The sequence below is a fragment of the Plectropomus leopardus genome, chromosome 18 (assembly GCF_026936395.1).
Source record: "Plectropomus leopardus strain MGB_pleo_1.0 chromosome 18, ASM2693639v1, whole genome shotgun sequence".
NCBI lineage: Eukaryota > Metazoa > Chordata > Actinopteri > Perciformes > Serranidae > Plectropomus > Plectropomus leopardus.
The window spans coordinates 5,779,788-5,806,885 of NC_142193.1; the positions used below are offsets into that span (position 1 = coordinate 5,779,788).

At 39.1% G+C, this 27,098-nt stretch overlaps 1 protein-coding gene across 1 annotated transcript; it reads right to left on the bottom strand.

Annotated features, from left to right (window-relative positions):
• Positions 1 to 6: 6 nt before the first annotated feature.
• Positions 7 to 21,628, bottom strand: LOC121956341 (calpain-15-like). Its single transcript, XM_042504502.2, has 13 exons — positions 21,492 to 21,628; positions 19,010 to 19,197; positions 11,556 to 12,645; positions 10,833 to 11,041; positions 10,038 to 10,221; positions 8,795 to 9,018; positions 8,575 to 8,700; positions 7,689 to 7,841; positions 7,336 to 7,497; positions 5,628 to 5,848; positions 4,290 to 4,435; positions 3,816 to 3,994; positions 7 to 2,815 (listed from the first exon to the last, which is right to left on the bottom strand). Exons 2-13 carry the CDS (start codon positions 19,168 to 19,170, stop codon positions 2,638 to 2,640), a joined length of 3,033 nt encoding a protein of 1,010 aa, XP_042360436.1. The 5' UTR covers positions 19,171 to 19,197; positions 21,492 to 21,628; the 3' UTR covers positions 7 to 2,637.
• Between the last annotated feature and the right edge of the window lie 5,470 nt (positions 21,629 to 27,098).

The window sequence follows — 27,098 nt, forward strand, 5'->3', positions numbered from 1 at the left end:
TAAAGAGCTAAACATGTTTTTAATGACGAAGCATCATAACAGCTTTTAAACATTTGCATAGTTTATATATTTATGTCCCTATCATAGACTGTATATAAAGACTTTAAAAACTTTATATACAGTCTATGGTCTCTAACAATAATGACGTTTTGGATTAATAAGCACAAAATATTTTTTCTTCACTGTGCAATTTTAAAACAGGAGAATCCAGCATAGTTTAAAGTTCATAAAGTGCTAATGCTCTCACACATAGACTGTGTATATGTACAGTCTATGATTTCACACAGCCAGTCTCCACTCTAAAACTTGAACATCCTATATTAAGTTTGAAGACTGAGAAATACTGAGTAGAATAAACACCATGTTTGTTATTACTGTGAATATCCTTGGCAGCCAGTTCAGACACAACTAACTAAAGTTAATAACTTCTACTTATCTACCACCAGTGCAATTAAGACAGTTTGGACCTGAAGACCAGCCTGTGATCTGAAATGTGTTTGTGAAATATAAAGTGCATCATGTGTTCACTACTAAAATCTGTTCTACATCTGTTTGTGGAGGAATGTGCAACTTTTGTTTTGTTGGAGGGAGAACTGCTCGAAAAACAGAAATAATCTCACTTTTGGATTTACAATCAGTTCAGCCTAATTACAAACTAGGACATTTTACCACAGACTATAGCGTCGTTACATAATCTTATCTATATCAATAAAGTCCCATTTAGGGATCTTACTGTGCACTGGTGCAATTATTCAACACTGGGCCTCCAGTGTTTCTCACAAAAAAGTGATAAATACTGTAGGAACAGGCAGTGAGGAGGAATGAACTGGCTGGTCTGTACATTAGATTTATTTTTTTAATCCAGCCTTGTCTCGGGCAAAGAATGTAGATGATTTCCTGTGAAAACTATTAAACTGCGTTTAAATTGGCCTGGCCGAGTCAGGTGTTTCATAGTTTGGTAATGGCTTTACAAAAAAGTTCAGACATTTGCTCCTTAATCTTTATGAACAGCCGTCTGAGAAGTACTGACTCATGTACAGCATTTTTTGTTAAAGATCTGCATTCATTCATTCAAATATCTGCTCCTAGACTTTGGACTGAGCTACAAGTGCCCGGAAGAGTAAGTCTTGGCTGAGATATTTGCTGGCTACACCGGATCAGCCAGAAATATTGGCTGCTGCCCCCAGAGGTTTTATCATCATCAGACTATAGCCTTTGGGCTCTCAGATCGTTTGCCCCTCATCTTAATGAGAATATTGTTTATACTGATTTTTCCTATTTACATTTTAGTTCTCAGAAGGTATATATATGTTTGTTTAAAATAAAGCACATTTTAAAGGTTTTTTTTTTTTTGCATTTTGCACTCAAGGGGAAAAAAAAGAATCTTAAAAGTTTGAGAAAGTTTTTTTTTTGAAAATATACATGTCTAAGGAGGAATAAATAAGACCTCTGAGATCATAGCTGGTTTTAATTCTTCCTTTGTTGAATATATTGTCACTGTATCAAATCAATAACCCTGTATCGTTATCGTCGAACCGTATGTGCATTTGCTGTATCTTACGGTCCTATTAACTGAGTAATAAAACACTGGCCTCTCAAATAGCAAGTGGATTGCACAATTTTCAAATCAAGACAAATAAAATGTGGTCTGTCATGTGGAAAATTATAAGCCTTGATTCTAAAAGGTGGCAGATGGTATTGTGCAGAGAATGTGAGAAAACTGTGGCACTGTTTCACGGCTTTGGATAAAAAACATAACATTCAATTTAATTCTGTGACTGTTCACCTTCAGAGGTGCTCAGTCCAGTTTGTAGATTAACTGACACAAACAGTAGAGTTGCTTTCGAGTAAAGCTTTGTCAAATAATATCTGGAAATGTGTTCTATGTGAGCAAAATGAACATTTAAAATGATGCCTGAATTTCTTCCAACATGATTAGGAAATGAAATTAAAATATTGTTGTTGTTTTTTTTTTTTAAGAATTACTGATCAAGACTTTTGAGCTGCCACAAAAAAAAGGAAACCGTTTCAACCAAAGAAACATTAAAGTTGATATTGGAGCAGAAATGACACTGTGGCACAATGTTGTACCTCTCTAACCTAAATTGACCCATGAAAAGTTGTTTTGTGGGGCGCCCGGTGGCTCAGTGGATAGAGCGACACCCCATGTACAGAAACCGTGTCCTTGCTGCTGCGGCCGCGGGTTCTAATCCAGCCTCGGCCCTTTGCTGCGTGTCTCCCCCTCTCTCTCTCCCCCTTTCACGCTCACACTGTCCAGTCAAGTAAAGGCAATAAATGCCCCAAAAATAATCTTTAAAAAAAAAAAAGGCTGTTTTGTTTTGCCGGTTGAGATTTAATTCAACCAGTGAGATTATTTCTGTCTCCGAGCAGCTCTGATTATTTAAATGTATGTAGAGCTAAAATGGCACAATATGCCTGCTCACTAAACATGATGGTCTCTTTGCACAACAGTCCAACATTTATGGGAGACGTGGCTATTTTCCACAAATTAACTCCTAAAATGTTGGACTGTTCCTTTAAAGAAGCTGCCTCAATGTTGAGATCTCATGTCTAGTGTGTGATACAGATCTATCGTCTGACTCCTCCCCAGTTCCCCTGACTCATCCTCCCAGCCAGTCAGAGGGGTCGAGGCTGATGCAGACCTGCTGTCTCCGGGCTCAGAGCGGGACTGTGTGTTGCCTTTGAAGGACTCCAGTTCCCCAGAGAAGCCTGGACAGCCTTACGATGAGCCAGTCTGTGTGTGATGGAGAAGCCGGCGTTTCCCTCAAGCTGAGACAAAACCACGAGCACCTGTCTGCGAGAGAAGCAAAGCCTCGTTCACGTCCGCGAACATCCGACACATTACAATAACTGAGAAGTTCAGAGCGAGCATAAAACATCTGATTAATGTAGTTTAAATGCAACTTTATTGACTTTAGATTATTTTAGATTACAGTCAGGCAGTGGTGGAAATTAAATTTACTCAAGTACTGTATTTAAGAAAAGAACAAGTATCTCAAAATTGTACTTGAGCTTTTTTAAAAAAAAAATTATGTAACTTTCTACTTTTACTCCAGTGCGTCTCAGAGGAAAGAAATGTACTATTTACTGCACTACATTTATTTTACCTATTTAGGATATTAGTGCAAAATATAATCAACTACTAAATTATGATGTATAATTACAGGTTAAACTACCCAGAAGCACATAAAATTAATAAAATTAGCTCTATCTTTACCAGCTACAACATTAACCTGATGAGCACATCAATGCATCAATAATTACAATTTAGTAATACGGTACTAAATTATATATGTTATTCTGAAAAGGGCCATTCTGAATTATGAGTACTTTTACTTTTGGTACTTTAAAGGGCCAGTGTGGATTCGCATGTATGATTGGTGTATGGAATAATCATAACTATATTTTTATAATTGCCTGAAAAAATGAGAACATGTTTTCATTACTGAGTGGCTTCTCAGTAGGTACCGCTTCCCGAAACACATACTGCTGGATTTATGTCATGAGTTAGGACCTATGTTGGAGCAAGACACAAAACACACAAACACCATTCCGAACTCATCCAACTCCTGTCCAAATTTTCAGCCAAAGGCACACTCCATTTTTTTCAATTAATTTTTTTACTAATTTCCTGCTAATTTTTGGGTAATTTCTTTGTTCATTGTGCATCGCCTTCTCCCCATGTTTTTGAAAGAAATCAAAGCGATTTGATCAGGATTCAAAATGTTGATTTCCTGTCAGCCTACTTGATTACTGATCTGTTGGTGTCAGTGGTGATGTTAGCTGCGGTGAACCTGTGCAGAGGAGGGATGCTGTCGATGGTCTTGAGGCTGCTGCGTGTCGACACCACGTTGAAGCTGTCGCTGCAGTCACATGACACATGGAGGTGATGTCTCGGGTGTCTGTTTTCCACCATGACGATGAGCCCCGCCCAGCCATGTGTCAGGTAGTAACAGGTCATCCCCTCTCGACCCTGTGGTGGAAGAGGTGTTCAGATCATTCACTTCAGAAAAAGCACCTCATCGTGAAAATGCTGCGCCACAAAGCAAAAAGTCCAGCATTCAAAACCATTAGCAGAAATATGTATCAGCAAAATGTCCTTGAAGTGTAAAAAGTAAAAGTATTCATTGTGCAGTAAAATGTTCCCTGTCAGTGTTTTACTATTATATATGATGGTTTGGATTCATATTACTGCAGCATTCATGTGTATGATACATTTTGACCCTGGTTTTACGAACTGACAAAGCGCTGATTTAAGGTAGCGTTACCTCGTGTCTCTCTCCTTTAGTTTCTGTCAGCTGGATGATGGCGTCGGCGATGGTGGTGTTGGAGGCGGTTACCTGCTCCACCATCACTAGTCTGGAGCTATAGACTGCCAGCATGTAACCAGGCACCTCTGATCGACCACAGCTCGCTGAAAAGATGCAGCAGTGGCTTATTAACAGATTTAATAATATCCTTTAAATCCATTTTAGCTCTGGGGTCAATCCACCTGCAAAAAAGTGACACTTTAAACTAAGAAGAGAGATATAAGTAAAATCCCCCCTTTTTAATCCTAAAAATTAATCTGAAGCAATATGTATGACTCAGTAGTTTAAGATCACTTTTTGAGGCTGCTGCTTTCTTGAAAGCTCTGACTGTACATTTGATAGGATGTCCTCCCACCGTGGTGCATCCATTACAAAGTGTAAACAACAAAAAAGATTGCAGCCCTTTGATTTCCTGTATATTAAGTAAACTATACATGTTAAAAATGAGAAAAAGACTCATCTTTGCTCTCTACAAAACCATCAGTCGGAATGTTATAATTTATTGAATCATCACATTTTATACAAAAAATATTAAATGCAAATGCAAGTAATATAAACATTAAAAACATTGCTGAAATGATAAGAAAAAGAGAAATCTAAGAGAAAATGAATAATATATAAAATGACAATTAATACTGCAGATTTTTTTTAAGGTAAAAGCAAGTTTAAAACATAGTGTTTTATGTTTTCTTTCTCAGATCTACTGGGAGAAGAATTCTTAGTTGAATATCTATTAATTTCATTAGTATTTTAATGGCCTTCAATTAGGTCATTGGTGCTGCAATGTCTGCAAACTTATTTTACGCATACCGTAGGTAACAGCTGTGTGACCCAAATACCAAACGCTCCACACATGTTTATGTTCTCTCTTTGCTACTACAAATATTGCCTACAAAAATACAATATAAATTATGCCCCCCTGGTGTACAGAAAGTGTATTACACCAAAAATAAATAAAGGCAAACATATGAGTGAATGTCTCTTACATGTATTGATTATGAGTAATAAGTTACATTTGCTAGCAAAGCCATTGAGGTGATTGATATTAATTTTGATGTACAAATTGTTGGTGGGGAGTTTAGTTTAATTTTACACAGTTAAAGTTAAGCAGTTAATGTAACTGTTTCCTTTATGATTATTATTATTATTGCTGTTTTATGTTTTCTGCCTTTGCCTCTAAAGAATTTACTCTTTGTATGACGAGTGGTAGTCTTAGTTGTCAAGGAGTGTGCATATTTTTAAGGAAAACAAAATGTGCTTATTTGTTGAAAAACAGCCTGATGCTGGTGCTCTTACTTGTCCCCTCCGTGCCGGTGCTGTGCCAGTGGTTGAAAGCGCAGCAGAGGACAGCATATTCTCCCGGCTCCAGCATGACATCACAGCCCACAAACCTCCTGACTGAGCGCCGGCTGTGAGCCAGCAGACGACCCAGCGTCGGGGTACCTGAGCTGTCGTAGGAGACCCGAAACAACAACACACACAAATCCAACAGGTGGCTCTCTGCCGTGTCCCATCGCCTGAGGACAGGAGAAGGAGAAAAATGGATCAGTCAGCAGTCATCTTTGACTAAAACTTTTATTTCCTCATACATTTGCATTATGGCTGATATAATGAAGGACTTTCTGACCTATACTCTGTTTGGATTGGAAGCTCAATACCTGGGATAAACATAACAATATGATTTATTTGTTTGGCAAACTTTAATGCTGATTTAATCAGGACTCTTAAGAGTTTTTTGCATATCATTTCACTAAGGGGGACAATTTGCCAAGACGGGGGAAGAGAGTTGACACTGTTGTCCAAATAATATAACTTTATTTGTGTTATGATGGAAAAAGTTTGCCGCTTCTGAGGACTTATAATTTTGGATTTTTCAGTGAGGGAGAGAGATACGATTTTAAGGATATTTTAAGAATTTTTTGTATATGAAATTCTTTGTGAAAAAAAAACAACAAACAAAGCACGTAAGACACAAATTACTATTCCAAGCAGAGTAGTTTTATAAGACTTAAAACATGGCTGGAAGGAATGTTTAACTCTTCTGCCTGCAGTCATTTTTGCATTCTTTACTTTGTGATACAGCAACAATAAGACATTTTGCCTTGCCTCATTATTCATGGAAAGTCACAGAGTCTCTTAAAGTAGAGTGGGAGCCAGAGTTTAACTATGCAAACTAAGGAACCAGCACCCAGCTTAGGTTCAGGAGGTAGACACGCTCTCCACATATGTTTCTCCTTGATAAAGCTTAGAGTAAGGGCTGGCTCATGCAAGTCCTGAACCATCCCTTATTTATGGTGCTAAAGGCCTATAATGTTGGAGGACTTTCAATGTATAATGTATAAGCATTGCAATCCTCTCTCCTCTTCTCCCTCTCCACCTGCACTCGCTCATGTCCCAGTAATGCATGTTACTAACTTAGTATCTTAGCAAGTTTTCCGTGGAACGTGTTGCACCTGGATCGTGGTTGTGCCTGCTGCTGTAGTCCTGCCTGACACCCACTGCTACTATTATTTTTCTTAGTCATGTTTCTATTATTTTTTAGTTAATATTGTTATAATGGTTGTTGCTGCATGTCTCTAACTCTATTTAAACTCAACAGGTCAAGACAGATGGCCAAACATCCAGAGCCTGGCACTGTTTGAAGTTTCTTTCCCCTAAGGGGGAGTTTTTTTCTCACTTGCTTGCTCATAAGGGAATGTTGGGTGTGTATAAATTAAAGATTGTGGTCTTGACCTGCTCTATATGAAAATTTCCATGACATGACCTTTGTTTTTGTACATAATAAAACTGACTTGACTTAACTAGAAGGCTTACAGTAAAGATTGCTTTGTTAAATGAGTGTTAATGAAAAGGAGAAGATCACTGAATCTTTTTTCAACAACTTCATTTAAAACATTCTCCACCAACACCAGACACTTGTAGGAGAAATCGCAAGCAGCCCAAAGTAACCAAATTGAGAGGGGAGGCTACAGTTATGAGAAGGTGTGGGTGTAGTTTGTCCTACCTGCTGCCCTGCTGGAATAAAGCCAGTTCCATGGCCGTTCTCTCCAGTACTGTGATGGACACCACCGTCACCGGGACGTCGGCTCCTCTGGGAAAAACACCTGGTGCTCGGACCTCCTGCCAGTCTGAATGAATCTTACAGATATCCACTGAGTCAAAGTACCTGCCAAGGTCAAACACACACTCACAGACGTGTGAACGCATCAACGTGTTTTCTTATTCCAGTAATGAATCAATGCTTTATTGTTTTCTTTGTCTGTTTTCAGGAAGCCAGCAATCAGAATATGTGACAGTTTAAGCTGGTAGTGTAAAAAGAAAATCAATAAATTAAACAGAATGTAACTTTTGATCTACCTGATGAAATCCCAAAAGTCCATCCAGAACAGGCCATCCTCCGCTCGCTGTGCACACAATTCCCTCTTCACGTGTGGAGGCCAGTTTGGCCAGTCGTCCGCCCACGGTCCTGTCCATGAGAAGCGACCCCATGGGTTCCTCAGCTGCAGTAATCTTAAAAAATAAAAGCAGATGTTAGGCACTAATTTAAAACTATTAGATCTCAAAGAACAGCATGAACAAGCCCAAAAATAATGGCGGCGTACAAATATATCAGCTTAAGAAGTGATGTGTTAACAGAACTCACAAGTGACCCCCTTACCTTACACTTTGTAAGGACACATTTAACAGATCTTGACTCTTGAGACAAAAGTTTTCAGATTTTGTGGTATGACTCTTTATCTAATGTAATTTATATTTCTACAAATATAAAAAGTAAAACCGTTCTCTTCCTAACACAGTCTTCCCTGTGGCTTATGTAAATCACATGTGCTATGTTTACACTAAATGTCACACAAAGGAAAAAAGTTAGGGCAAAACTCACCGTTGTAAATACTGTGACATCGGTAAATCCAGTAATATCTAAACACTACTGACATGTCTCCCTTTTTGTTATTTGTAAGACTTAACCTGTAAACACTTGCATAATGTAAATTTTAAGGTAGATTTACATTTTGGGAGACATGGAGTCCTAATTTTTTGGCAGATACCTGCGTTTGGATATCTGTATTTATAGCTAAAAGAAAACATCAAAAGGGGGACAGAATCTTAATAAAATTGTACTGAACCTACATGTCACATTATAACCCTCAGCTGTATTTTGGTAATATGTTAACTGTGGAGCAGACTGGATATGATTTATCATTAAGGCCATATTATGACTTCATCCGCAGACTTGGCTCCTCACCTGTGACCATCTACATCCCTCACATCGAGGACAGAGTAAGCGTGTCGTGGACGTAAACCTAGGGACTCGTACTCTGAGTCATCCACCTTCATGTTACCACCTCCACAAGATGCCCCCATCAGGAAACTATCAGCATAAAAAAAACATTAGGATTGTTTTTTTCAACAGATCGAAATGAACTACAACTTTTCTCTTTTCAGAGACTTTTCCTGTCACTCACCCTGCTTCTTTGGAGCTCAGCATTTTGGCCCAGATAAGGTCAGTGTCGATGGGTTCTTCCTTGGGGTTGGTCGCACTGACCTGGAGGGCCAGCGACTCACAGGGGGCCCCTGTCAGAGTGGAGAGCCCCTCGATAGCACGACCTGCCTGCAAAGCAAAGTAGGAGCCGTGGAGCTTGGCCAGCGCTTTTTCAATCAGAGCTACCCAAAGCTGCTTCCGCTGGGCCTGGAGAGGGAACATGAGGAAAAAAAGGATTAATTATCTCCCGTACCTCAGCTTAAAAATGGTGATGAGCAGACGAACATCAGCCCGCTACATTAAGAGATAAAAAAAGAGACAGAACTCAAGATGGAAATATCACAGACAACTGGTACGATATCAACATTTTGGGATATTGTATGAATAATGTTTAAAGTGATACAAGTGATGTGTTGTGATGTTTTTAGGTCACCTGAGATATCAGAGAAATGTACAACATGAGATATCTTGTTATGGTTCAATTAGTGTCGACCAAGAAGCAATCATCGAAAAAAAAGAAATGCTGATGGTGGTTTATCATGCCCTGACATATATTTTATATATTTGTCAGTGACATCACTCCTGGTGTTCCAATTGGACCAACATATTGAAAGTAACAGTAATGGCAGTAATGGAATTAAGTACATTTACTCAAGAACTGTACTATTTTGACACACTTATACTTAACTTGACTCCATTTTGTGCTACTTATGTACTTCTACCACTATACATTTCAGAGCAAAATGTTGTAATGTCTACACCATTTCATTTATATGATTCTTTAAGTTAGATTATTACATAAAATGCAACATGATGCAGTACTGTAGTGCAAATCTTCTCAGTAGTAATACAGTATCTAAAATTGTCTCCATACTGATGAACAACAATTAAAATGCTCTTAGATGCATTCATTAGTGATAAAACGGTATAATACAATATACACATTGAAAGGATAAAAAAAATGAGTACGTTTACTCTTGATGCTGTAAGTGCATTTTTTATAACACTTAGGTACTTGTACATGCTCATTTGTGCAAAGCAAAAGTTACAATGCCTTCCCAGATATTACTCATTACTTGCCCAGTTCCTTGTACTTTTTAAATTTTATTCTCTGCACCTATTTTGAAGCAAATCCAAGTCTTTGTTGTGTGTGTTTTGTGTTTAACATGTTTACTTCTGTTTGTCACATGAACATGCAGTTGTGTGTAAAGAGTCGAACTTTTCACCTGAGAGAAGAGGAGGTGGCCGTTCTCGTCACACGGCAGCATGTCGTCCACCAGCACTGTGATCCACGAGCCGTCTTTGCATAGACGCACCTGATAGGCTCCCTCTGCACACAGTGAGCGAGTCACCATCACTTTCTCCACCAGCTCGGGACGTTCAGCCAGAACAGCCAAGGCACTCAGGAACCTGCTCTCCAACACATTGAGACACGCTGTATAACTAAACTGGATCTAATATAGGTAGAGAGGGTATTCAGCTCCTTTACTGCAGAAAAAAACACTAAAAATGCTCTTTCAAGACTATTACAGACAGGTTGTATGAAGGGGCAGCACTAGAACTGGTACTTAAACTCTCCAACTCTCACACACTGCAAAGGCTGGGCCCTAAACCGGCTGTGAAGACTTCATTGACACTGCTAAAGTAGCCACTAGCACTTGTGCTCAGATGATTTCTATCCACTTCAGTTTGAACAGGGCTGCTTGAATTACTCTCCTCTCATCTGCACTTTTCTTCAGTTTCCTTTTAGGAGCCGCGACTGCAGTGGTTTTAAAATATTTATTTTACCGTCACTTAGTATCCTGCCATCATAGTATAGCCTGGAACTATTGCCTAAGTCTGTATGTGCTTTGATAGATTTATCAATATTGTCTTGTTTCCAAGATGTTTGTAGAGAGTTCCAGCCAATAAAATAACAACTAACAGCTGTTAAATGTTTTTACTTTCTTGCTTTAAGTTTGGCCACGTCTGTCTTTCCTTTTGCCCATATACACACTGTACATGGGTTTGAATTGGCTCACCAGCAGTTACCCAGAAGACCTTGCAAGATGTCTGATGGCCGAAGCGTGCGGAAAACAGACCACTTCACCGCACGGTCTCTTAAGTTGCAGCAGTTGATTTCTTGAGGACGAAGCCATTTTCTGACCCGATGCTGGACGCTGTCGTCCGCCGGAAAGCCCACTGACTTCGAACCAGGAGGAAAGCTGTCATCCACAAACGTTACGTTGTTCTGGGAAAGAGGGAATCAAATCACAGAAACGACTGAAGTGTGTTGTAGAAAAGAAATATAACAAACTTATTTAAAAATATAAGAGAGGGGCATGTATAAGTACAGAGAAGGTTAAATACCAAATAAAAAAAGACCAGTACAGGTTGGGTCAGGAGTTAATTAGGTACAATATGATAAAATGCAACAATACCTTTGGAACAATTTCTCAGCTCCATCATTTTGTGTCTCGTTAATTAAAAGAGCACCTCCAGACATGATTTAAGACTTAGATAGTCCACAAAATAGTTACAAAATTAAACACTCTTAAAATGCATCTACTTTTTCTCCCTTATTAAAAAAATAACATAAGCTCAGAGAAACTTTCTTCCTTTAGCAGATGAATGTGGGGAAAAATAACTGCACAGTGAAGCTGACACATGACAGTGAGAGAACAATTTAAATTAGTGTATGCTGCTATCTTAAAGATTCATCTTGGAAAGACGATACTCTAGCTGAGCCTGAGTCATGTACAAACCTCTCTGCAGAAGCTGATGATGTTGTCCCACAGCTCTTTGGCCTCTCCTTCATCACTCTGCCGCAGCGCCTCCACCAGCATGCTCTCCTTCCTCTTCGGGGACAGGGCTGGTTTAAGCTGTGCGACGTGCTGCTGAGGAGTGTGGCAGGCCAGGCAGTGTTTGGCTTTTACCTCGTTAATGAGAGTGCAGGCCGGACACGACCACTCCTGTGTCCTGTTAACGGTGACTACACATGGTGGGAACGATGCAGTGGCATCTGGTGCAGGTGAGAGCGGTGACATTTCCTCCTTAAGGATGCTGAGTCGTCGGCTGGGCAGGAGGTCTGGTTGGTCAGAGAGATGTGAAACAGCGAGTGTTGACGGAGAGGGGCTTAAGTTATGAGTTTGACTGTGGCAACCCTCTGGAGGTGGCACCTCTCTGCGACTGCAGGGAAGAGGATTATTATGACCTGAAGATGCTGCATTGAGCGCTGAGGAGTTTGTTTGTGGATACGAAGCTTCCACCGGTAAACACTCTCCTCCGGTTGATATGGAAAGGGACAGTGCCCCTGGCGCACGCTCTGGTTGCTGTCCTCCTGCTTGTGTTTCAGGCATGAGCAGAGCGTCAGCAGGGATCTGGGGAAGCGACAGTTTGCGTGGTCCGCCACAAGCGGAGCAGGACATGGAGGTAGGGGTGTTCTGCAGAGTGCACCTCGAACACTCCCAAACCAGGCTGTTTTTTACTGCATCCTCCGGCTGTTTTTTATTTTGCTGCCTGAACAGCTCAGTGGACGACGGCCTCAGGGGACCTGAGCAGCTACTGGAGCGCTGCGGCCGGGGCTGGTTCTCTGATGATCCCCGGGGTCGGTCCAGTGCTCCCTTGTAGCCACACAGAGAGCAGGCTAGACTGTCAGAGGGGTTGGCCAGTGTGCAGCGTGGGCAGGACCAGCGGCCGTCCTCCCTGCTGGTCCCCTGCCACATCCACCGGGTGTCGGGTCTTCCCCGAGGGGCTTCACAGATGGAGCAGCGCGGGGCAGCGGCTGCATTGAGGAATGTGCAACAGCCACAAGCCCACTGGCTCCTCTGCATGGGCATCGAACCAGAAGAGAAACTAGAGAGAAAACACAAAACTTCAGAATCACAGTATTTATTATATCATATGCAATATTATAATATTCATTCCATGTACATATACAGCCTGTTCACACTCAAAGCTTTCACCTGGGTGCCAACTGTATGCCTCCCATGTGTATGTTAACATTTACCTATGTTGTAGGTGTATTCTGAAAAACACTGGCTACATGTAACGAGCAAAAACTGTACATTTTCTGTTAAAATAGAAGTGCATTTTAAAAAAGACATAATGCATAGAACAAGCGTAAATTGATATGCTGTCCTGAAATCAAAAACAGATGCAGGATGGTACCTAACACAGCATATTAAGATATGAAGGTACACTGAAAAAGCGGCTGTATTTGATGAGTTGGGATGAAAACGTGTTGACATGTGCTCTTTACTGTTACTTTTAATATATTTGTATGTGTATTGTATATATCGCTGATAATCATACCTGTAGTATATTCATATATCATGTGTAGCTGTCACATACATGCTATACCAGATTTCTTTCACACAACTATTTGTACAACTCCTTTATATCCTTGGTTACTCTAAGGTATATATTGCATATAGCTTTTTTAAATGTCATCTTTCTAATTGAATTTCTTATTTTATTTTGATTTACATCAATAAAATAATTCGTCATCTGTTCACTTACCTCTCTGTGGTGTTATAACATGAATTACTGCCATTCCTATCATATCTAATTAACTAAAGTATTTTACTTTAATTGATTAATGAACTGAGCAGTAAATATTATTTTTAAATGATAGGCCTTGGGATATTTTTTCATACTATGAAATGTTTTTTGTTTTGTTTTTTAAGACGATACTAAAACTTTAATGTGTCAAGAGTACCATTTAGGGGTACTAAGCTCCAGTTTGGGGTATTCTCTGTGACTTTGGCATGACAATGGTTAATATGGCATGACAATGGTTAATATGGCATGACAATGGTTATATAACCTCCACAAGTATCTGCCAATAGCGTGTGTGATGTGTGGAAAATATCTGAACTGTTTTCACATGAACTCTGTTTTCATATAACTGTAAAATCTCAAGGGGAGAGAAGGAGCAGAGCCGAGAGACGAGGGGGGAAAATTCCAGATATAAATGGGTGCATTATACCCTGTGGTGTCTCGGAGGAGAAAATTAAAATGCATGAATATGGAAATGATACAAGAAGCTGCTCTACAGAAACAACATAAAATGTTCCTCACAGACTGATAGATTATATAATATTCATGATTTATTACCTTCCTCGTGAATTATTCCAGCCGTTTCACCACCAGTAAGATCAGTTTACAGTGTCTGCAGACTGTTCTTTGTAATACTCTAAATTTGGTTAAAAAACACTGTCGTACATCTACGTTTTGTGTCCCTCATAATGATCAGGCTGTAAAACAGACCCAGATTATCCCTGCGGTGGCATCCAGGGAGAAATTTAGGCTGGAGGAGCCAGTGGGACATCTGTGTAGAGGTTGGCCCACATTTTCGATCTGCACTCTGAGTAGCTTTGGCTTCAAGCCTGAAAAACTTCCAGCGCAGCCCAACCTGGACAGGTTACTGCAGGGCAGTGTCGCTAAGATGCAGGAGTTTCTGTGAGCTCAGCTATTCTTCTAAACAGAGGTGGAAATGAATGAAGCAGAGATAATTTGCTACAATACCACAAACTCACAAGCTACAATCAATAGAGAATACTCTTTAAATACTAAAAAACACTTCTTGATAGTTTCATTTTTGCATGTTTTATATATGTAATTTATTTGTTTTTAAAGTTTAATAAGTACCTATAAATTAATTGAGTAGTGTACTACTTTTTTTTAACCCTTTCTTCATCTTTCTGACTAGATTGACTATTTTCAAGCTTAATTGAGACCATACGACACTGCACATTCCCAGGGTACCTTCATTATTTTCTGTAAAACACACTTAATAGAAGCACTTACTGACAGTTTTAATTTGTTAATAACTATCAGTCTTCAAATTAACTGACAGACGTCTCATTTTTATGTTTATATACTCAAGCTGGCATTTTAAGTTTAAAAGAAACAGATAATGCTATTCTGAAACACCTTACTGTGCAAGTATCCATCCCATAGTTTACTTTTACATAAAGACAAATTCAAACATGTTTTTTACAGAACTCCTAATTAACCCTTAACATTTCAAATCTTCGTAAAGACAGCAAGAACTCTCTGGGAATTTGCTTTAAAAGTGTACAGAGTAAAAGCTTCAAAGTAGAGACTGTCTTGTTAAAAACATTTTTATTTATGTTACCACTATGTTTTACTTTCCAGTTATGTTTTATCTGGTTATTTCACTCTTTTTATCATATTTTGTTTTGGGGTATTTTATTCTATTACATTCTCAAAAAGGTGTATTGCTTTTATGGCAGGAAAAAAAGGATATTTTTTAATGTAAAAAGTTTGACAAGATGTTTTTCACATATTTTTGCTTTATGACGACAAAACCTCATCACGTTATATGAAGAAACTTATGTCAATACACTATTGATATCGCACAAAACACAAAATGTTTTATATTAAAATGTATAAATGTCTACTGTTAAAGCCTAACATTTAATTTTATGACATGATCACTTTTAGTGCCTTAACAGGAAATGTTTTACATTATGACAACGTGATAATCTATTGTTTTAATGTGAAACTTGTGTTCATATAAGGAAATAGTGTGCAGAGAAGGATAAACTGAGAAATATGGCTCATTGTAGCAATTTGATTGGGTTCTACTTCATGCTTGGGTTGAGACATGGCAAATTTTGCTTTTATTGGTTCATGATATTATGGTAAGTATGTGTGGGCCTACACTAAGAAGGATTTTGACAATCCTCTGTCAAAATTAGCAGGGGGAGGCAGTTAGAAACAGCTGTTTGCCGCTTGCAGCACTCTGTCTGTCTGTCTGTCTGTCTGTCTGTCTGTCTGTCTGTCTCTCAGAGATCCTCAAACAGCTGTTTCTAAGCGCCTCCACTTGCGGATTTTAACAGAGATTTGTTAAGAAGCTCAGTTTAAAAAAGCCTCACCCCTCTGCAAGTGATACTTTCTTATGTGATAATTAATGTATCTGCTCAGTTGATGATTTGAGGATGGGTGAATAAATGCCTCCTTGTTATCCTGCCACCCCCTCTTTCCATCCACTAGTAGCAGAGAGACTGTGGGGCTGTTTAGTTGAGTAATCTAGTCATCCTGCCTTATTGATCCTCTATCTCACTGAGGTTTGAGCAAAGTCTCTGGCCCTGGCTCTGAAATATCAGTAGGCTAATTGGGCTGTGTATCGATAAACCGATGACGCTGTCTGTGGTCCTGGTGTAGCAGATGATTTGTGTTTGAGGGTTGCTGGTCAAATCATGCTCTATTTCAGCACCACAGACAGCACCATGGATTTCTCAATACAGTCTGCCCTAAAAGAAGTGGAGGAAAATGGCTACATTTGGGAATACTGCTCTTTTACACAATTCGATTAAATTCTGCTTCATGCTTGGGTTGAGATAGGGCCAGATTTCGCTGTTACTAAGCGTGGCCATAGATACTGTGGTATCAGAATGAGTCTGATCCTCTGGAGATTGTCATTTCTCACTGATCAGCTGGAGGGACAGAAAGGCTCCATGGATACAAGCTAGATAAGTAATATAAGCTCTGTATGTAAATGCCGTATTGTGCCATATTCCTCAATTTATCTGTTCTCTGCACACCATTTCATCTTTCTAATTTAACTGTTATAGCCCAACAATTGTTGGAAAAGATGAATAAACTGCAGTCAGCGGGCTCTGCCTCCCACTTGGTTTCCACCCTCTTTTCCCAGTTGATTGGGAGCATGCATAGCTGCTGAAACTAAAGCATTCTTATGAGCCTACACCTGACTACAGCACTCTGCTTCACACACCCCCTCCCTTTTTGGAATTTCCAAGACAGACGCTCTTCAGCCACAATTCAGATTTTCTTTTTTTTTTTTACTCATCAAAGTTTCTGATATCTGTCTCACTTTTAAATAATTACTGGAATTTATGATTATGTTTGTTTTTTATTCATATGTCAAAATTTCCTGCTTTGTAAAACTTTACCCATCTTCTTTTTTTTTCAGATGTCACTGTTAGTCCATTTTGATCTTAATGCATCAAACGAAATGTAAAGCAGTCTGCGGACCCAAATGCCCTCTCCAGACTACTGTCTACAGTTCACTCATCAGGGATTTCCCTGGTCGCGTTACATTTCCTTTCAGAGAGTAACTTGACTCCTGCTAGGACCGAGTCTGATGGAGGTTGGGACAGTGTGGCAGCAGAGGACTGAATATACAGCACACTGCACATTAGACGGAGACACACTAATAATTAATAAGTGGAGTTTTGAAAAAACGCAGGAAGGCTGTGGTTTACTTTATATCGAACAATTCATAAAAAATTCATGAGCACATTCTCGAGCCTGGGACGTTCACACAAGTGTAGACTATAAATTAAACATTCACCTCATTCAGCTATCACATTAAAGGTGCAATGTGTGGCGTAATAACATGAATAAATCATCATGATCACTCATTTTTACAATGAGAGATAACAAGCAAACAAGAAGGCCGGCAGCCGCTGTAGACCTTTAACTGGTATTTACTTATCATAATGGGTCACATTTGATAGAGAACTGTGCTTGTTTGTCTCAAAACAAACTTAAAACAGGAGGGAGACGCTGGGTTCTGCTACAAAAACCTGAGTTATTTGGATAAATGTGTGAATTAAATACCCTTCAGTGGGTCTAAGAAGACATTTGTCACTTGTACTGATACTTATTTCTGTCTGGAGTTCCAGAAATGTTGATACGATCCATTCAAGTCTCTTTTCATGAGCTGAGTAAGAGCTGTGTTGGTATGCTGCCAATTCTCTTGGTGATTTCTACAGACAGAATATCAGTTGATGGAGTGGAGCATTCACGGTTTGGTGACCTCAGAATTGCATCTCTGCTGTTTGCTGATAACATAGTTTTCATTAGGCTTAAATGGACTGTGACCTCCAGGGGCTCTGTGCATGTTTTTCCCCCCTAAACTAAACTCTAGATTTCTCAAAGTCATCACTATTTGCCACTTTACCCATGCTGGTATGATACATCTACTACCTGTTTATTCCTGCACACATCATAGTTTACATAAGGTTTTATTTTATGCTGTCTATACTAAAGTTTATTAATATTCTCAGTGCTGTATGCCAGTCTACCACAGTATCAAATTTGATATTTTTATTAATTCCTATATTCAAACTTCTGTACTTTTTTATGTTTTGGATTCTCATTTTTACCTGCATGTTTTTTCTTTTATACATATTGTAGTAGCATTGTTGAAGGGAGCCTGAGAACAAAGAATTTTCGCAGAGTCGCAGAGTGAGATGAAGAGTCTGCAGTGAAGAAAGAGCCGAAGCTGAAGGCGAAAGATCTGAATTTATACTTAAAACTCAAACACAAAAAGCAGGAGGCTGAGCTCTGATTATTTGCACACAGGAAAAAAAGAAGGATTTTTTATAAAAACTAAAGATTTTGAAGAAACTTTGCAAACTTATCTGAAATATTGCAGTGTTGCAAGTTTTACAGGCAGATGGCACGATTGATTACAAAGTCAATTGAAGGGCGGGATTAAACGTGGTTTTGGTGGGGGTGGTGAAAAGAGACACAAAGATACATCCCTAGGGCTTTATGAATGTACTGAAAATATACTTGAGTAAGACAAGGAAAGGGGAGAGATTGGAAGAACTAATAGAGATAGCTACAGTTTCTGGATTTCCGGATTCTTAGATCCGAGATTGAGATGTTCCTCGGTTAAATTTGTGCAAATGAAGTGCAGCAGAAATTGACTTTTTACTGTGTCTGAAAACATCTTTAAATGTCTGAAACAAAAACTTGTTTCGGAGTGGGAGCGACATGCCCCAAATGGGGGGCGTCAGAGGAACATTTGAAATTTCCAGGCAACATAACAATAGGCTTAAGGGAGAGCAAGAAGTGGCACAAGATTACACAACAATAATCATTGTTGAGTGAGTGATTAATGAGTGAGAACAGTGTTTTAAACATCCATTTAGTAACTGCACTGATAATGAGATTAGACATATATGTTAGATGAATCTCAGCAGGTGAGTAACTGATTGATCACATCAGAATGATGCCTAGAAAAAAAAGAAAGGAAAAAAACTTGTCACCTCCGCTAAACAATTTCCAATCATATACATCTTTTTTCTTCAGGAACATCGTGGTTTGCTAAATTGTGAGTTTTTGGACCCCTTTGGAACTGTTTTTGCATTGTTTGTTGCTGACTGGCCCAAAAAGACTGCTGGGATGAAGTTTCCCTTCATTGTTGGTGTCTTACCTGCGCTCTCTGTGCCTGCTGGGTCTGGAAAGCTGCCGAGGGATGGAGGTGCTTTGGCTGCTCCTCAGACATCCCATGATGGGAGAGGGGGGCAGAGCAGCACCCCGAGGGGCGGCATCGCCCTCAGCCTCGTCAACAAGGGAGGAGGTGGAACCTCCCATGATGCTGCTGGCTCAGGAGGAAGGGCCCTGAGGGAGGAGGCAGAGGGAGAATCAGCATATACTGGTGAAATTAACTATTCTGATAACTGAATTATTTATTCCAGTCATTTTTCCATCAAAAATCCCAAAGCTTCACAAATTATAATGGTTTGATGCTTTTCTTTGTCATATATAATATTAAACTGAATGTCTTCGGGTTTTAGACTGTTGTGCTCAAATAAAACAAGCTATTTAAACATGACTTTTTAAAAAATATATATATATATTTTAACATGTTACAGACGAAGATACTAATTGAGAAAATAAATGGCAGATTATTCTATAATAAAAATATATCTTTAGCTGCAGCCCTAAATGAAAAGACGCGCACTGGCATTTAAAATACATATGTAAATAAAATAGCACATGGTCAAAACAACTTCCCATAGACAACCAGTGTAGCATCAAAGGATTCTGAAATCCAAATTTGGTTTTGTAGTGTGTGGGATATGGGGGCATCTATTGGCAGAAATTGAAAAATATATTTATAGCTAAGTTTTTAATAGTTTATAATCACCTGAAACTAAAAATTGTACTTTCCTGAACTTAGAGTGAGCCATTTATATCTACAGATGAATGGGTCCTCCTACACAGAGGTCACTATGTTGTTTCTACAGTAGCCCAGAGTGGACAAACCAAACACTGGTTCTAGATAGAACCTCTCTTGTTTTTGTATCAGCCACCAAAGTTCTCCTCAGTGCTTGGCACGTGGAGGAGTTTCATGTTATTGCAATCTGCAACCTCACCAATGGATCAATTATATCCTACACTCTTTACTGTAAAAATGCCACACAATTTGAGGTTATACAGTCTTTTTTTTTCCCAACACGCCTGGTCCTAGACTTCCAAATATGACACGCTAGGTACCCCTCATGCATCAGTTTTGGATGCCCAGGGATGACGCCTAAATTCGTACTTGTTATACGCATTGTGTCCTCTCAAATTAGACTTACAATATAGCTTTAAAAAAATAGGTTTCAGGTTTACTTCCCTAGGATTAGGCAACAAAAGTAGATGGGTAAAAGTATGTAGATATTAACTATCATGGTTTGGCTTTAAAAAAGTACGATTGTTACTGACTCCCAGGTAAAGTCCAGACTTTGTTTGATGTTTTTTTTTCCATATAAAATACTAATGTGTATCTTCTTCATGTTGGCTTAAATGAAACTTCATTATGCTGATAAACCTTGTTGTTAACCTTCGAGTTGAGTAATCAAGAGAAACTTTCTGTCTCAACTTTAAAGCTAAAAATCGGAAATCTGCAATTCCATCACAACTGGACAAAGAAAATCTGCTTGGAAAGATTTTGTGATACAGTCGAAGGCTGCAAAACAGCTACAAAATGGAGCCTTCGGTTAGATTGTAGTGCAAAGTGCTGTTTCCAAGGTCATGAATGCACGTCTCAAATCATGTAAGAGATGGTTAATAATTTTCATTAATTCATTCAATACAGAAGTAAAAACTATCAAACTTAGACTTCCATCACAGAGTAAAAGAAGTGAATATTATCGATCATAACTCCACATTCACAATATATCATGCTAATTTAAAACAATGAAAACTGACACAGTTTCTTTTAAAAAACAAACGTTTTCTGTCAAAATATTTTGACTCTCGAGACCTCTAACTGAGTTTTTATATTGACTGGTTTCAAAATGCAAGGTATATATATTACATCAGTATCAGCAGGGACAAATTAGCATCCCTGCCCTGCAAAGAAACACATATTTAAAACTACATAAATGACTGACATTGCTCAGATGGTTAATTTGACTCATACAGATGTCATGTAGAGCTTCAGCTCCCTCCCTGCTCACTTCACAGTTTTGTCCTTGAACAAGGACTTTAAATCGGTCTGATAACCTCAGGAGTCTCAGCTTCATATGCGTGTGATATGGACAAACAGATAAGAAGATACCTGATCTCTATCAAAAATTCACTTTCTGTATTGTTAAAAAATGTCACCTCAAATCATCTGTGTCCCTTATTGTCTGGTTTGTCTTTTTTCTGTCTCTGAATGACATTAAGACTATCAATTTAATCAAAATTATAATTTTAAGACTTTAAACTGATAAAATATTCTTTGTGTGGTTTCAAGATTGCATGCACGCCAAGTGAATTTCTCTCTACCTCAATGCAGATGCAACCCTGCTGGTAGTGAAGTTCACATAGACTTAAGGTAACCTGGTGCACCTGCAGTACAGCTGGTGGCTGAATGAGAAACTGCAGAGCAGCACGAGGACGCTGAAGGAAACAGAAGCACTGTGGACAGTTGGACTTACCTGACTGCAGTCAGGACACGGCGTGCAATAAGGGGATGAATATTCTTGGCAGCTGTCTGAGATCTCCATGCATCCTCTTTAATTATAGCCCCGATGTGCACAGTCACCACCGCTCTCCTCTCACCATCACCGTCAAGCTGCAGGAAAGAAAACATACTTCCTGTCACAACATTCAAAATAAAACGACTATTGTACAACATTGGTCACGATTTTTTTTAAATACTACCAAGTTCAAATGCAAAAAGTGAAAATAAAAAATCTTTTGATGGCTAAAAAAATAAAAGACAATCACGAAACAAACAATTCGTCAAGGAAAAGCAAATTAATTGGCGACCGTCTTGATCATTTATTTATCATCAGTCAACATTTTCTAGCTTTTCCAGCGTAGAGATCTGCGGATTTTGGACTGCTGGTTGGACAAAACAAACAAACTAAAGACATTATCGTGGGCTCTGAGAAACTCTGAATTGCTTTATTTTTATTTATTTATTTTTTTTACGTTTGACAGACTTGAAATGAAATTCTTTATTTCTTTTCCAGTGCGGTCAGGCTTTAATTTTTTTGAGCCTTTATACAACGAGACACATAGCATGAAAGAGAGGATGAACCTGAACCTAGGAAGTGAACCTGCAGCCACTGTGGCAAGGACATAGCCTTTGTACACAGGGTACCTGTTTTAACAGGAGAGCTACTTGGGGCCCTAACCAATATTTTTAAAATAATAAAGGAAGTTGCAGTTTGCAAAAGCCTTCAACTAACATACTGTATATGGAACAACATTGCTATGGTTTGATGACTATAGCAGCAACTAACTTGTCTCTTTTAAAATTAATGTATTCATTGTAGATCTACAAAATCTAAATATTTTCCAACAAAGAGTCAAAGAAAATACATAAACTACAATCTTTGCATTGCAAAAATTGAGTTCGGAAGGCCCTGTCTATTGTGTTTATAAAGCCTACCTACACTTCTCCTCAGATACATAAAGTCATATGTTGCTCTTTTACTTTGAAGGTAATGTCCCTCTGTTTCCGGGCCTGACTGTGGTTACGGCTAACTGTGGCTGGCTTGACGCAGCTTTCCTTCAGCTCGCCTCCGTGGACAATTTTCTTCTTCTCCAGGGACATTTCCTGACAGGACTCTGGGCAGCGGCTGGGACGTATCGACCTCTTATCTGGTCAAGAAGAATATCCTCTCCCCCTCTCTACGGTTCTGAATAAGGCAAGCCAAACACAGAAACATGTCGGTTCAGCTCCTTCCCCCTGCCTCCAAACTCCATATTAAATCTAGCAGTATAATGCTGCTTGACTTGGAGGATGGTACACCCTATAGATACACCTTTTAAAACATTAAGTAAAGTTTTTGGTACAAATCATTCAATATCATTTTTTTCTCTAACTAGTAATATTACATACGACCCCTCTCAAGTTATTTGAAGAACATCAGCTTTTCCCACCACACAGAAAGATTTCAAGTCCAACAGGCTCGATTAAACAGGCTGAGGAACTATTTTTTTCTGTCAGTCAAATGATTAAATCAAAGAATGGCTTCTCAGTAGCCTCAGTGCGCCTGGGCCGGACTCTGAATGTAACAGGGAATGATTAATATGTTTCACTTGCCTGGGTCCAGACCTTTTAATCCTCCCACTCAACTGAGTTCAGATTAACTTCAAATGGAAACAAAGTGTAATGAGTTAAAAATTCTGTCTGATATCAGCCAAAGACTGCACTGCATCCACTTGCTGTAAGTGTCTGATGTGATTTGTAGTGTTTGTGGTGTGAGATTTTGTTGTTTAGTTAAATGCTTTGTATTTATGTTTATGCCTGCAGGAGTTGAATGATGCCATCAGCAGCAACACACCCAAAGAATCAGATGGATCCTTCACAGCAGCTGCTGATTTTAATCAGCTCATCCTTCAACTCCGAAGATGCAGCAGGATCAAGGACAAATTAAATTACGTTTTTTAAACTTTGTTTAAAAAATGACTAATAAATCTACCTTCTAACCTCTATATGTGCAACAACTGATGTTGTAGGATGCAAGAACATTTCAGAATATTTTCAGAAAATAAAGCAAAATCATCTAAAAATCAAATATCATATGCATTATATGTACACTAATCATCTGAATTAGAAAGTAGTTATTTAAAATGCTTTACTTTTTTATAAACTCTCAATTATGCTAGTCAGTGACTGTTTTACCGTGATGGGACGTTAAATCCATCTTTTTCTACTTTCGGTGCTCCATAACAAACACGGACATCAATTTGTGTAAATCCACACAAACGTGAACGCTGGTGTACTCCAAACTCTGAGCAGGCCTATTTTATTTCTAAAATTTCAGCTGCAGTGTTTCTCGTTTGTTCCAAATTGTATCATCTGTACCCTCCAGTATTGATAAGTTTCATCATTTTAAAATAAACAAATAACAGAAGTCATCACCCCATCTTCCTTTAAACCTGCTGCGTGTTGCTCAGTAATGATCACACAGTACTATGTAATAATAACAATATAGTAATAATAAAAGGTGTCCAGTAGTAAAAACAAAAAAAGTTAAAAATTACATCATTTGTTGTTCCCATATAGTAACCCCCTTATTCCCTCTTGTTCCCTTGTACCTGTATCGGTATATGCTGTATTTGTTACACAATCAGTACAAAAAAATTACAATTCGTATTTACTTTGAATTAAAATGAGGAAGAATTACGCTATACATGCAGGAAGGTAATCTAAAGCATTTCCCATTATATATATATATATATATATATATATATATATATATATTTATAACAGTGCTCCCTTGAGTCCAATGAAAATCACTGAATTATAACTTGCACAACATTTATTTTATTTACGATGTCTCTCTCTCTCTCTCTTGTTCTTTATCTCTGAGCACAGATGAAAAAGGAGCTTCCTGTGTGTGTCTGATGTGTGTGTGTGAGCAGCGTCCTGAAGGCACCGGCACAGAAGAAGCCGACTGTAACAACAGCGTCCTCTGAGCCGGTCGGGACGGGGCGCTCCTCATCGTCCGATCGCCTGGTGGGAGAGGAGGGTGATGTCGGGGGGGACAGAGGAAGTGTTGGACTCACGCGGGTGCTGAGAGTGGCTCAGTGGTCTGCTGTGGTGCTGGACTTACTGGGATGGCTGACGTCCACTCTCAGCTGCCTCACGAGTGCCGAAAACTCAGCGGAGTGTTGCGCTATGAAACAGAAACACAGGTAATGAATTCTTCTGAGCTCAACTATACAACATCAGCCAAAGATGAAATAAAACTACAAACAATGGAATAATATTAAAGACGGCTCCTATAATAAATATAATTCACACGTGTAAAGTTTACTTTATCTGAGCTCCACTTTATGTCACTGCTGGTATTTTTGTAGTCTTTGTGAGAGGATTACTTACTGAGCCCACTGAGAGAGAGGCGCTCATCGCTCTCCATCTGGTCCTGTGGTCATCCGTCCTTCTCATCTGGTCCGGCGTTAACAATACCTGAGTTAAAGACACTTGGAGACTTTTCTTTACGTTAGTAAACTTTAAACTTCCCTCTGTTTGTTACAGCCGCTGACATGTAACTGAGAAAAGTGGCAGCAACAGAGTGAGATATTAACAACATCAGTGAGAAACAGAATTTCAGGAGGCTTGTATTAACGCTGGTTTTAAGTATTGACTTACCTTTGTCCGGTATGACCACCTTTACTTTACAAAGAAAAGAAATGACAGCCTAACAACTGTAACCCAGCAGGGCGCAGCAGTGAACCTGGGCTCTATGCATAAGCTGTCTCCTAAATGTTTTCTCTTTCATGCATTTTTTAAATTTCTGTTATTTTTGTTTTAACATCCTTTTGCTTTCCTTTCCTGTTTTTCTTTCTTTTCTTGAAACCTTGATTTTCCGTTCTTGGGAAAAACCTGCATGTTGGTGTTTATGAATCCTGATGCAAAAGCAGATTAAACCATTTAGCAGCTTTAAGGAGTGAGAGGCCTCAGAGAATTTTAAGTTAGTCATGGCACTAATAACTTTGAAAAAACAGATAAAAAATAAGAAATAAAACATTGCAAACAAAAAATTCAAAGTTTCATTCCAGGCTCTTGAGGACCCCCTCCCATTGGGGTCCTGAGTAATCAGTCCCACTTTTCCCTAAACTACAACGCTCCTGTTTACAGGCATTTAGCATCATCAACTATTACTCAAAAATAAAATCTATACATATTTTATGTTATTATTATTTTATTCTTCTCTCTGCTGTTATTGTGTGATTGTGTTTTCCATGAGGTGGTTTTTGTTTTTTTGTTCAAATTTTGAATTACCCCTTGAAACTTGGACAGACATCACTTTCAGTTTTTTAAACCTTTGAACCCTGAAACCCTGAGCAAATTCTTTTCTTTCAGAAACATGGTTCATAAGGGAAATGAGAAACTTGGCAATTAATATTTCACGTTTTGCAAGAAAAAAGTAAATGGGTTAGGTTGTTGTTGTTTCTTCTTTATAAAATTTAGAGTATTTTATTACATTTGTTTTTTCTCTCATTTTTGTGTAATTTCCTTGGTTGCCCTCGTCCCATGTTTTTTAATGAAATAAAGAAATTTGCTTAGGTTTCAAAGGGTTAACTTTAAGTCATAAAAAAGAGTAAAATCCATAAATCCATCCTATATGCAGAGGAGCTGAGGTTCAAACTCCTTATGCAGTTTTCATAAGGAGTTTTTCTATGTTGTTAAAAATTGTGAAATCCAATAAACTTGTGATGAAAATGATGGAAAGAGGAAAATCCTTGTAAAACTGCCCTGGTGCAAGACGCTACCGAAGGCTATATTCGCCTCGCCAGACGCGAAGGCTTCCTGGGGCTTTATCAGTCCTACCAGACACAAAGATTTTCCATTAAGGAGCCATCGGTCTTCATCTGAATCGCTGTCATCAGACCTCCTTGAGTACTCAAAAGGACTCGCCCAGTATCTCCTGTTTGTGGAGCAGCTGAGGCCTGAAGTTCAAAGTCTTGGCTCTTCATCACTGTCCTCAAGTCTTCCTCTGTGTCTTCACACTTACCTGTCCTGTGTTACTCTCTTCTTTGTTTCTCTTTGCAGAGGAGCTGAGGTTTGCAGATTTCTATGAGGTGTTTTTGTGTTGTTGACATTTTTAAATCCAATAACATTAATAAGAAAGAGGAAAATCCATATAAAAAGCCCTGGAGCAAGACGCTACCGAAGGCTATGTTGGCCTCGCCAGACGCAAAGGCTGCTGGGGCTTTATCAGTCCTCTGGGTACCAGTAAGGATAGAACAAGCGTCTCAGGTTGTAGGAGGAGCGGAGGCCTGAAGTCCAGGGTCTTGGCTCTTACTTGCTGTCCTCAGAAGTCCTCTGCCTCTTCACACCTACCTGCGCCGCGTTGCTCTCTTCCCTGCTTCTCTTTGTAGAGGAGGCGAGACCTGAAGTCGAGGGTCTTGGGTCTTCATCGCTGGCCTCAAAAATCTTCTTCTTCTTCCCACTTACCTGCGGTGTGTCGCTCTCTTCCCTGCTTCTCTTGGAGGAGGAGCCGAGGCCGGAGGTTGAGGGAGCGTCTTCTTCTGACCTCGGAGAGACTCGGGGCGGACCATCTTCAGGACGTTCCGGTTGC

Coding starts and splice junctions, on each gene's coding strand:
- LOC121956341 (XM_042504502.2), bottom strand. CDS start 19,170: ATGGGAGGTTCCACCTCCTCCCTTGTTGACGAGGCTGAGGGCGATGCC. Junction 7,842..8,574: donor AGGGATGTAGATGGTCACAG/GTGAGGAGCCAA, acceptor TTATTTTTTAAG/ATTACTGCAGCTGAGGAACC. Junction 5,849..7,335: donor TTATTCCAGCAGGGCAGCAG/GTAGGACAAACT, acceptor TCCTGTCCTCAG/GCGATGGGACACGGCAGAGA.